This window comes from Myripristis murdjan, chromosome 11 (genome assembly GCF_902150065.1).
Source record: "Myripristis murdjan chromosome 11, fMyrMur1.1, whole genome shotgun sequence".
NCBI classification, from domain to species: Eukaryota; Metazoa; Chordata; class Actinopteri; order Holocentriformes; family Holocentridae; genus Myripristis; species Myripristis murdjan.
In genome coordinates, this window is record NC_043990.1 from 29,535,516 (window position 1) to 29,547,920 (window position 12,405).

A 12,405-nucleotide genomic window follows, 5' to 3' on the forward strand; every position below is an offset into this window, starting at 1 on the left:
TAAGGGAAGGCAGGGATTTGGAGTGGCTGTGCTGGACACTGCAGGCCTGTCTGACTGAATCCCAGCATGCTGCCTGTGGACATGAATGCATGTATTGGCTTCCAGGAGGTGTCATTACCACAGCTTCCCACAGAAAAGGGGGGAATGGTGGTTGGTGTCCTGACCAACCGGTGCCTGCCACGCTCTCTGTGCCCGCTCACACTCCTCACACAGCACAATGGCTGCAGCTGAGCCTCAGGAGCCAGGCAAGAGGAACAAGCTTTCCTGCAGCCTGGCCCCGCCCATCCAGGATGTGAACCAGAGCTGCACCGGGCAGGCGTAACACACCACTGCACACACACACACTCACACCAGGTTTCATGCATAGACTCTTAACCACATTTCTGAGTTTTTAATAGTTAAATTTTAACCTGCATGTATCAGCTCTGTAACTTACAAACATGATTTCAAGAACGGGGAATTTCTTATAAGCTGAGGGGACATTTAGCTGAACATTCACTGATCCGATCATATAACAGCTGAATAAGAAACGTATTGTTAGCTTACTGGCATGTGTCCCAGCATGCATTACATTTGAGCGAACACTCCAGAGGGCCCCTGTCCTGCAACAGCTAGAACAGAGGCCTACGATAAGTGTGTATGCACAGCAAGTGAATCATAGGTGTGTTTGTAAGAGAAACCAGAAATAATGGCGGCCATGATGAGCATGAGTTTGCAGTATTAGTCGGAGCACTCCAGAATGGAAATAAGTGTGCATGTTGCTTGTCAAATGAGCAGCTCTTCCATGAAAGGTTTAAGTTAGAAGCTTCACTTTAACATACGTATGCTTTGAGTTGGGTATTATACATTCCAAGCCGCATCCATGAATTTTGTAAGCCGTGCACTGCATGGGGAGCTGATGAGCTGCAACGTGGCCAACAGTGGGCATGGAGTCAGTCACCTGAGAGCGGAGGAGGAATCTGGCTGCACTTTGTTTTGTACAGCTTTTGGTACTGAGTACTTTTGGTACTATTTTGAATGTTTCACCCATTTACTTCTGTTGCTAAATATGCAAAACCTCCTTACTATTTCAGTAAATAGTAACAGAGGCTGTAATGGTTCAAGTAGCAAACCTCTGTTTTCCAACATACAGTACAGGCCAAAAGTTTGGACACACCTTCTCATTCAATGCGTTTATGCCTTTATTTTCAACTGTTTCCTCAGGATCCTAGAGAGGGGAAGTTAGATCCAGGTCTATAATGAACTAAATCTGATGTATGAGGGGGATGCAAAGTTGAATTATAAATGATTCAGTAATACATTTAGAAAGGTGTATTAGTGTTTTATTCATGGTTTGTTCATCATTAACTAATGTCTTATAAATGACTACTAATGATATATATACAGTACAGGCCAAAAGCTTGGACACACCTTCTCATTCAATGTGTTTTCTTTATTTTCATGACTATTTACATTGTAGATTCTAACTGAAGGAATCAAAACTATGAATGAACACATGTGGAGTTATGTACTTAACAAAAAAAGGTGAAATAACTGAAAACATGTTTTATATTCTAGTTTCTTCAAAGTAGCCACCCTTTGCTCTGATTACTGCTTTGCACACTCTTGGCATTCTCTCCATGAGCTTCAAGAGGTAGTCACCTGAAATGGTTTTCACTTCACAGGTGTGCCTTATCAGGGTTAATTAGTGGAATTTCTTGCTTTATCAATGGGGTTGGGACCATCAGTTGTGTTGTGCAGAAGTCAGGTTACTGCACAGCCGACAGCCCTATTGGACAACTGTTAAAATTCATATTATGGCAAGAACCAATCAGCTAACCAAAGAAAAACGAGTGGCCATCATTACTTTAAGAAATGAAGGTCAGTCAGTCCGGAAAATTGCAAAAACTTTAAATGTGTCCCCAAGTGGAGTCGCAAAAACCATCAAGCGCTACAACGAAACTGGCACTCATGAGGACCGACCCAGGAAAGGAAGACCAAGAGTCACCTCTGCTTCTGAGGACAAGTTCATCCGAGTCACCAGCCTCAGAAATCTCAGCTCAGATCAGAGACCAGATAAATGCCACACAGAGTTCTAGCAGCAGACCCATCTCTAGAACAACTGTTAAGAGGAGACTTCGCGAATGTCAGTGTATGTGTGGCAAAATGAAAAGGCAGGTATCTTGTGTGTGTGTGAACAGCATCAACATTTATTAAAAAGGCATTCTGGATGTACAGCAATACATTATCTGGACAATAAAAGGGAGGAGAAGCGGGTGGGTGGTTCAAAGAGGAGAACAGTAGAAGAGAAGGACTTTCCAGTGCTTCGTTTTCCAGGTGTAAACTGCGGCGACAGCACGGCGTCAGCGCCTCTCATGACACGGCCGAGGTCACATGTGAAGCACGTGTCTCAGCCTGACGCTCTACAGCTCGGTCTTCAGGAGCTTCTTCGCTTTTTCCATGTTGGCCAGCACTGAGGGGGGGGGGATGACAGTGACATTTAGATGGAATTCATCTGCGCTGTCTTTTTACAGATACAGAAAAGAGCTCTGAGGACAGATGGCAGTGATGTGTAGAATATGCTGGATATGTCAGATACTCTGAGCACTTACAGAGCTTGACGTCTGTTGGCTCGTAGGCGTACATGCGGTTGGAGTAGCGGCCGGTGATGTCGGCCCTCACTGTCATGGAGGGATCTGCAGAGAGATTGTGATGAAGGTAACACATCGATGAATTCAGAAAACCTTGCTGAAACATGTCAGGCCCCTGTCTCTGTCTGACTGACCACTAACTGCCAGAAAGTTTGACCCAGAGGGATCACATTTTTCTATGATCTAGTGGACTGAAAGTAAAATGTATATGGTGATTTTAGCTCTAACACTGAGCACGGCAGGAACCCACAAATCATTTTCATGCATCCTTCATGTTTGAGCTGACATAATGAAGGTTGTTTTTGTCCCCGGAGCACATTTTCAGAAACGAGGGGATGCTGCATTTCATACATGCATTTTGGCCTCAGCTCTTCTCTTATAGGCTTTATCATGTGGATATGCCAAAATAGCAAAACATTTTCAAATGCTGGGTTTACATTGCATGTGAGTTTATGTTGCATGCAAATGCTGCAAACATGGCAAACATTGAAAAAGTTGCACACTGGTGCTCCAAATGGCAGCAAGCGGTTACTTTCTTTGAAAAATCAGAATTTGGCAAAAAATGAACTGACATTGTCATAAGAATCAAAAGTAAGTTCACAGCTTCCACACGTTTACACATTTGATTATTAGCTATGATGCTGTGTTTAAAGAGGGATGAGTATGTATCTATATTGATGTTATTATAACAGTTATTACTTTTTTAAATAGTTCAACATCCTTGCAATTGCAATAAAAACCCCAAATTCTTTTTATTTTTACTTTTTTGGGGGGATTTTGTGGTAATTGTTTACAGTTTTTATGTAATTTTCTTTCTTTTTTTTTCATTTTTGAGACAATTTTGTGATTTAATATGAAATAAAATATGTAATTATAATAATCAAGATAAGATAAGATAAGATATTCCTTTATTAGTCCCACAGTAGGGAAATATAGTTTTAAGGTAAGTTTTCCTTTTTTACTATTGTTTTGTTACTTTGCTATTCACTATTCTCCCCATGTTTAAGTTACTTAGGTGACTTTGGTCAAGTTAAAGGCAAATCATGTGAGCAGCATTACCACACTATTTATTTACACTATTTCATTTACAATAATAGCAAATGCTATTATTGTAAATAGAAAGTTATTGCTAGTTATACAGTTGTAAGGGGATGACCATATCTTACCGACAAAAATGATTCTGGGAACATACTGCCCATCAGGAGAGAGATGTTTGTCTGTGGTTTCATACTGTGGGTGAGAAAAAAAACACACAGTTTGAGAGGAAAATTACATAATGAATATCTGTGGTTATGAACCCAGAAGTTCGGTGGTTTAAAGAAGTGTGATTATGAAAAGTCGTGTAACCTACCACCAAATTGAGGACGACAAAGTCCTCATCAAGGATTCTCTGGATCTCCTTGTCCTCAGAAACGACCTTCTTCATTGCTAAAAGAAGACAATAGATAGATAGATAGATAGATAGATAGATAGATAGATAGATAGATAGATAGATAGATATGAACACACACGCCAATGTGCCAGGCAGTACAAGGATGTGTATGTGATGTTACAACACTGGCAAACAAAAGACTGTTTGCTCTGGTAAATGGCAAGTCAATAGAGATTTAATTTAGAGATTATTTGTGCTATTCAAACATGTCAGAGCTCATTTTTTTGTTCTTAGTTCACCAGAGTAACTTTGGATGCATAAACCAGAAATTTACACATGTAGGCAAAATAATTAAATACATAACATATATATACAATACAATATATAAACAAATAGATCAATAAATAAATGTAACGGCTGATCTCACGATCTTTGACATGCACAGTGAGGTCATAACATACCTGCGCTGTGTGGGCAGTCCTCCAGGTGAAAGATTACCATCAGAGGCTTATTCCTAAGTAGAACACAGAAACAAATGACTTTGTTGCATATACTTGGTTAATCAACTGTCAGCCAACCCATTTATGCCTGCATCATATTCATACCAATATACATTTGTATCAAATGTCACATTAACACCAAGACTGTGTCAGTGTCACATTTAAACCAAAATGTTTGTCTTATGTCACACTTCAACCAAGACGTCATTGTCTTAAGTCACATTTTAAAGCCAACATTTTAACATTTAAGATTTTTAATATTTCAGTTTTTTATGTCACCTTTAATCCAAGATTTCAACATTTTATATCACTTTTAAAGCAAGACTATGGTGTCTATGTCATATTCATGACATCTCAATAAATGTTTTTTTCACGTACTTTGACCTGGCCCAGAAGAGAGCCTCCTCGTAGGTCTGAGCCCAGATCAGCTGATCGCCCCAACCTGGAGAAACAAACACGGGTAGAAATCAGTGACAGACTGACACTTCACTGCCAGCCAGTGGCTCATACAGAGGTGTGGGCCCCTCCTACACACCTCTGGACAGAGTCTGGGGGATCCTCTTGCCTCTCTTCGGGATGGCTTTGTCAGGTTTGCCGAGGGAGGAGGCCACGGCCATCACGACCAAGAGCACCGACAACAAGGCTTTGATCATCCTTACGGTTGACTGGAATAAGAATGAGAACAGGTAGAACCAGAATTACCATTCTAACTGAAGGAACTGATTCAGAGTCAAATCAGTAGGGTGGGAAAAACGCATGGCCTTGAGTCTTTTTACATAAAGGCATGAGAACAGGTAGAACCATATGACATTTAGCCCTATTATTATAGACCTACCTGGAACAGGAATGAGAACAGGTAGAACCAGAGTTACCATTATAACTCAGTGAGTTGTAATGAGTATGGAATTGCAAAGAATTAGTTCTTTTTATCAGTGTCCTCTTTTGTGTTTTTTGTTTTTTTTTTTTTCAAATCACAAACTTACTCTACAATTTGACTCAAATAATTTGACTTCACCAATAGGATATTTTGGTAGCCTGCTCCCTCCAGCCCTGACAATCCTCAGCATTTGAAGACTGCACAGAAAATGCCTTTTCAAAGGAATGCAGCAAATGCAAGGTACAGTTCAGATCTTGCAGTGACAGCAGGTCTAAGTGGAGAGGAAGCTCGCCTGTCAGGAGACCCCGGGTCACTTACCTGTTGGGACTGGCCGTTGGGTTTCCGTGGACCGCAGCTCAAAGATGTGCTGTAACTCCACACTCTCCTGCTTCCTATTTATGCACCTGTGCACCTTGCAAGTCCGCCCCTCCTCCCTCAGCGCAAACACCTCCTCTGCTGGAATGTCTCCAGAGGCTGACTCCCCCCTGCAGAGCACGATTCAAAATTCTTGTAATTTGAGGTTTCCCTGCTTAGCACTAAAAACATGCAACATTTAGAATTGACATGAGGATTATTCCTTTTAATATGCAAAAAGACACACAGTGAAGGGCCAAAGTGTGTGAGTAAACCACTTATAAAAGTCATTTTATTGAAATCAAGCGCTTCCTGGTAGGTCGTACATATGCTGAAGTTACTGGAAAAAGTAAATGATGCCTTTAAATGATGTCTTTATTATATTACGTCAGCCATGTGTATTTGCCATCAAGCAAGCAGGCAAGTAAAAAACTAGCAGGATCTTGAGTGGAGTTTGGTTTGGTGTCTACACAAAGAAAAGTACAGGCAGTTTCACGTCATGTATTTTCCTTTGAAGATGGAAACATTACTTTACACAACACTGAAATCATGTGCAGTTTGGGATTTTCTGTCCCTATGACAAAAGTACTGAATTATAGCAGGATGTTTGGCCTGGGTCCAAGGACAAGTCAGCATTCACTTGAGGAATGTGATCTGAGGCTTTAATGACTAGTCTTTGTATGATTGGCTCAGGTGAAATAGGTGCAGCTGCATGTGTCAACACTCTGATTTAGCACAGAGTCCTACATTCCCCTGGCCAAAATTCACTCCGCTTTCCTGTTATGGTGTGTTATGGTACTTTATGATGACTAGGATCAGTTTCCTCACCATGATGCCAGCACAGTGTTACTTCCTTTCAGCTTCTATTTATTAATTGTTTTTATGTATGTTTTCTTGTGTTCTTTTATATTGTTTTAATGCCTTTATGCTCTATGTAAAGCACTTTGAATTGCCTTGTCGCTGAAATGTGCTATACAAATAAACTTGCCTTGCCTTGCCTTGCCTTACTATGGTATTCACTGCTTAGATAAATTGACCTAAAATTGTAAATTAACACAAATACATCCTCAAATATAGATTAACAAAATAAAGCAAAATTCAGTGAAACTGGCATTAGATAGATAGATAGATAGATAGATAGATAGATAGATAGATAGATAGATAGATAGATACTTTAATTATCCTTCACAGGAAATTGCAATTGTCACAGCAGCAGTGCATTCATTCATTTCTCACACTCAGGTAACAACAAGAACTAGTGTGTGACCGACAGGACTAATGGCAGCTGCTGCATGATCACACCAAAATGCAGGCACACACACTCACTCACTCACTCACTCACTCACACAAACACACACACACACACACACACACACACACACACACACACATACGCACGTGCACACACACACACACGCACACACACACACACACACACACACACACACACACACACACACACACACACACAACGCCAACAAAAACCCACTGGTAGTACATTCGCTGCTGGTGCCCCTCTGGCCACTAGCAGCGCCCCTCCAGCAGATGGCGCCCTTAGCATGTCCTAGTGTGTGACTGACTTGAGTAGTGGCAGCTGTGGCATGATCACACCAAAATGCAGGCAGACAGAGAAATCCTCATTCAATCCAGTGGAGAAATCCAGAAAACCCACCCCTGTTTGAGGTGTCACAGCTCGGTCACCGTTTGAGTTACAGACTTGATTCAAAGCTTAAACGAGTCACGAGACTCGGATCTATAAATCTCCCATTTACATGATTTTGCTATCTTTTACCGTTTTTGAGTTATGGCAGTTTTAGTTTGAGAGTGTTTTCTGCTCCCTCTGAGCTCTTACAATGGGTGTGTATTGCGCATTCCTGAGGCAGCTAGAGTGAGTCACATGTCCAGGCAGAGTGCAGAGCAGAGCACACCAGAGTCAAAAATGTTTGAAAACTCTTCACAGCTCCCACAAACTTGGTCCAATCCACATCAAAACTACATATTTTTGTAGGAATTTTTGTCCTCTTTCCATCTGCATAGTTTTCAAAGCAGTCAGACTTTTACTTTAGACTCCAGGGGCTTAATTAGTGCCAAGTGTCAGCCTCTGCATACCAAACTCCATGGGAAAAAATGAGGTTTTGGTTTTGGCCACTCTGACTTTGAGGGCTTATAAAATCCAAACGAATCGAGTAATGACGGAATCTTTAGCAACTTTTGTTCAGCACTGTGTCCTCTGTCATCTGTTAAATTTTCAAGCCGCTGACATTTACGGCCTGGGAGGAGATAGATTTTGTTCAAAGCGGAATTTTGGGCGAGAACGTGAACATTCCAACGCAAATTGCGGACTTCCTGTTGGTTATAGAGGGGGGGTGTCAGCGCGTGAATTGTAGGGCTTGATGAGAGCTACATTTCGGCGTTGGTTTGGTGTTTCTAGCACATTCCTGTGGGCCGCAGCAGCTGCCTTTGTGTCCCTAGGTGGCGCTACCGAGCCCGTTTTTGCACTTAGGGGGTCCGTTTGTCCATTTTATCAAATTTTTCGCCAGACCTGATGTATGTGCCGAATTTGGTGAGTTTTTGAGCATGTTTAGGGGGTCAAATTAAGGTTTACTTGGACGTAATAATAATAAGAAGACCAGTTTTAAGGGTATTTTTCGGTGCTTTTATTGTGAAAGAGTTTTGGGCTTTTATTTTGAAAGGCCGCAGAAGTCCTAGTGTGTGACCGACAGGACTACTGGCAGCTGCTGCATGATCACACCAAAATGCAGGCACACACACTCACTTACTCACTCAGTCACTCACACAAACACACACACACACACACACACACACACACACACACACACACACACGCACGTGCACACACACACACACACACACACACACACACACACACACACACACGACGCCAACAAAAACCCACTGGTAGTACATTCGCTGCTGGTGCCCCTCTGGCCACTAGCAGCGCCCCTCCAGCAGATGGCGCCCTTAGCATGTCCTAGTGTGTGACTGACTTGAGTACTGGCAGCTGCTGCATGATCACACCAAAATGCAGGCAGACAGAGAAATCCTCATTCAATCTAATGGAGAAATCCAGAAAACCCACCCCTGTTTGAGGTGTCACAGCTCGGTCACCGTTTGAGTTACAGACTTGTTTCAAAGTTTAAACGAGTCACGAGACTCAGATCTATAAATCTCCCATTTACATGATTTTGCTATCTTTTACCGTTTTTGAATTATGGCAGTTTTAGTTTGAGAGTGTTTTCTGCTCCCTCTGAGCTCTTACAATGGGTGTGTATTGCGCATTCCTGAGGCAGCTAGAGTGAGTCACATGTCCAGGCAGAGTGCAGAGCAGAGCACACCAGAGTCAAAAACGTTTGAAAACTCTTCACAGCTCCCACAAACTTGGTCCAATCCACATCAAAACTACATATTTTTGTAGGAATTTTTGTCCTCTTTCCATCTGCATAGTTTTCAAAGCCGTCAGACTTTTACTTTAGACTCCAGGGGCTTAATTAGTGCCAAAAGTCAGTCTCTTCCCACCAAAGTCCATGGAAAAAACCGAAGTGTTGGTTTTGGCCACTCCGACTTTGAGGGCTTATAAAATCCAAACGAATCAAGTAATGACGGAGTTTTTAGCAACTTTTGTTCAGCACTGTGTCCTCTGTCATCTGTTAAATTTTCAAGCCGCTGACACTTACGGCCTGGGAGGAGATAGATTTTGTTCAAAGCGGAATTTTGGGCGAGAACGTGATGTTCAAACGCAAATTGCGGACTTCCTGTTGGTTTTAGGTGGGGGGTGTCAGCGCGTGAATTGTAGGGCTTGATGAGACCTACATTTCGGCAGTGGTTTGGTCTTTCTAGCGCATTCCTGTGGGCCACAGCGGCTGTCTTTGTGTGCCTAGGTGGCGCTACGGAGTCCATTTCTGCACTTAGGGGGTCCGTTTGTCCATTTTATCAAATTTTTCGCCAGACCTGGCCTGCATGCCGAATTTGGTGAGTTTTGGAGCATGTTTAGGGGGTCAAATTAAGGCCGAATGACACGTAAGAATAATAATAAAAAACGAAGCAATTACAATAGGGCTTCGCGCTGTTCCAGCGCTCGGGCCCTAATAAAAACAGATCTATCACAGACTTATACAAAATATCAATAAAAATACAAATTGTTAAAATAAAACTACGCTAAAGTGCTGAGATGCTAAAAGTGATGGAGTGGTAGAGTGCAGGAGTACCAGTTATTGCACATTAAAAAGTTTGTTGGCAGCTGGCAGGAAAGACTTCCTGTAGTTCGTGTAGTCTTGCGTCTTGGTGGAATCAGCCTGCCACTGAAGCTGCTCTGCCCAAAGCCCTCCAGGGCATCAGGTGGGTGCTGTCTGATGGACGAGCTTTTTGTAGGTTGGGTAGGTTGCCTCCATGTGGCTGGACCAGTTACATATTCAAATGAAAAGAAGAAAAACATTGATGACATATTCACAAATAATAATATTTTCAAAAATATTATTATTCAAATTAACTATTAAAATCAAACAAATATTTAATATTATAATAATTCATATTAAGTAACATGAAATATTACTATGTTACTTTGTGGTAACTGTCCTCCTGTTTGTTTTTGTTAACGTATTTTATGGTAATTATGATTAATTGGTATGGATACTGATGGTTCTAGTCTCTGCTATAAATAAATAAATAAATAAATACACCAACAGCACTCCCTTCATTCAGTAGTCAGTTTTTATTCACTCTCTGACTTTTTGGATATTTTATTACATACTGAGCAGCTCAAAACCCTTTTTGCAAAAATGAATCAAGTCAATATGAATTCTGCTCGTGGACACTGCTTCACTTCAAGTGCACTCTGAGTTGTGCTCACTGCTTCTGAGCCACCCAGCCTCGGCTTTGTCTTGATCCAGCTCAACAGTGTGTCCCACCTGTCCCGCTGCATGGCCGGAGCAGTGGTAATGTGACCTGCCTGCCATCAATGACAGCTTTGTTCCAGCCCCAGTCCAGACAGGGCCTCCTGACAACAAAAAGCCCTCCACCGAATGAATCAGACCATTTACGTTTATTTCTGCATCCTGGGACCAGAGGGTATGTAGCTGTCAGTCCCGTTGCTAAGGGGTGGTGGGGGCCGGGATGCAATGCCCCCCATGGTGCCCCCCAGTGGTTCAAAAAATTTTTAATAGGAAGAAAAAATGTGTGTTTTGCATTTGTACCTCCAACAAAAACCTGTTTTGGTGCATAATTTAATGGTGATGTAGCAGCCAAATTTAAGAGGAATTCCGGCAGCCATCAAATCTTTCACATAACTGCAAGATTAAGAGTGACCCATGCTGCAAGGTTAAAAGTTAAACTCACCGCTCAAAGAATTTTGGGAGCTAGCATTAGCATGAATGTGTGGTGATGATGGACACACAAAAATGGCTTAATGTCCAGCTTGGAATCAGAAGAAAGACAGGTTGTTGTGGGGGGAGGACTGGACAAAAGAGAGAGAGACAATACAAAAACTCCTCTAAACATACCACAAAACACTGGAAGCCAAGTGTAGTGACTGCTATGAGACTTGAATGAATGATTGGTGTGTCACCTGCCATGTGTGAAAACTGCTTCTCAGTGTCGAGGAGTGTGTCTGACCATCGTGGGTCCATGCGCCTGCCATAAAAAACTGTACGTGGTGAGTATTGCCACCAGGGTAACACTTTCTAATAATGATAATTAGAACATATTAGTTAATGATGAACAAATCATGAATGTTAACATATGTAAGCATATCACAAATAAACCATCTGCATGTGATCAGTCAGCTATGAGATATTCATGAGCAAATTAGCATAAGATAACGATGATGTGTTGATATATATCATATATATATCATTAGTAGTCATTTATGAGACATTAGTTAATGATGAACAAACCATGAATAAAACACTAATACACCTTTCGAAATGTATTACTGAATCATTTATAATTCAACTTTGCATCCCCCTCATACATCAGATTTAGTTCATTATAGACCTGGATCTAACGTACCCTCTCTAGGGTCCTGAGGAAACAGTTGCTAAGCAGTTATGTGACTGTCTTCATCACAATAGTTTATGTGAGGACTTTGAACGAGGATTCAGGGCACGCCATGGCACAGAGGCAGCACTGGTGACAGTTCGGACCTCTCTCTGTACTTGTCCTGCGAGACCTTAGTGCTGCATTCCACACCACTGACCATCTGATCTTATTAGAGACTGGCATTACAGGAACTGCACTAAACTGGTTTAAGTCCTATCTATCAGATTGCTTTCAATTTGTACATGTTAATAATGAATCCTCCATGAGTTCCACAAGGCTCTGTGCTTGGACCTTTACTGTTCACCTCGTACGCGCTCCCTTTAGGCAATATTATCAAGAAACACTCCATACGTTTTTATTGTTATGCAGATAATATCCAATAGTTATTATTAGTCCTATCATTACTAATCCAATTATTAGCATTAATCAGTCTGGCTATGATCAGACCTTTCGTTATAATTATTATTATTATAATTATTACTTTTACTATTGTTGTTCTATAGTAAGAGCTGGTATTGTCCTGATTGCTACTATCACAATTACAATCAGGATAATTTCAAACTTGCATCATACTATGTTCTGCAATGTGCCCCCCAATGCAGATGGCTCACAACATAT

At 41.5% G+C, this 12,405-nt stretch overlaps 1 protein-coding gene across 1 annotated transcript; it reads right to left on the reverse strand.

The window, feature by feature from the left end:
- Positions 1-2,174: 2,174 nt before the first annotated feature.
- agr2 (anterior gradient 2) lies at positions 2,175-5,752 on the reverse strand. Its single transcript, XM_030063886.1, has 8 exons — positions 5,698-5,752; positions 5,038-5,167; positions 4,881-4,944; positions 4,464-4,516; positions 3,982-4,058; positions 3,797-3,860; positions 2,592-2,675; positions 2,175-2,452 (listed from the first exon to the last, which is right to left on the reverse strand). Exons 2-8 carry the CDS (start codon positions 5,153-5,155, stop codon positions 2,403-2,405), a joined length of 510 nt encoding a protein of 169 aa, XP_029919746.1. The 5' UTR covers positions 5,156-5,167; positions 5,698-5,752; the 3' UTR covers positions 2,175-2,402.
- Positions 5,753-12,405: the final 6,653 nt, after the last annotated feature.

What these genes read in the sequence shown, in the direction of transcription:
- agr2 (XM_030063886.1), bottom strand. Translation starts at nt 5,155, where the DNA reads ATGATCAAAGCCTTGTTGTCGGTGCTCTTGGTCGTGATGGCCGTGGCC. An exon ending in GGACTGCCCACACAGCGCAG is followed by an intron (nt 4,059 to 4,463) that starts GTATGTTATGAC and finishes GTCTTCTTTTAG; the next exon opens with CAATGAAGAAGGTCGTTTCT. An exon ending in GCCAACAGACGTCAAGCTCT is followed by an intron (nt 2,453 to 2,591) that starts GTAAGTGCTCAG and finishes CCCCCCCCTCAG; the next exon opens with TGCTGGCCAACATGGAAAAA.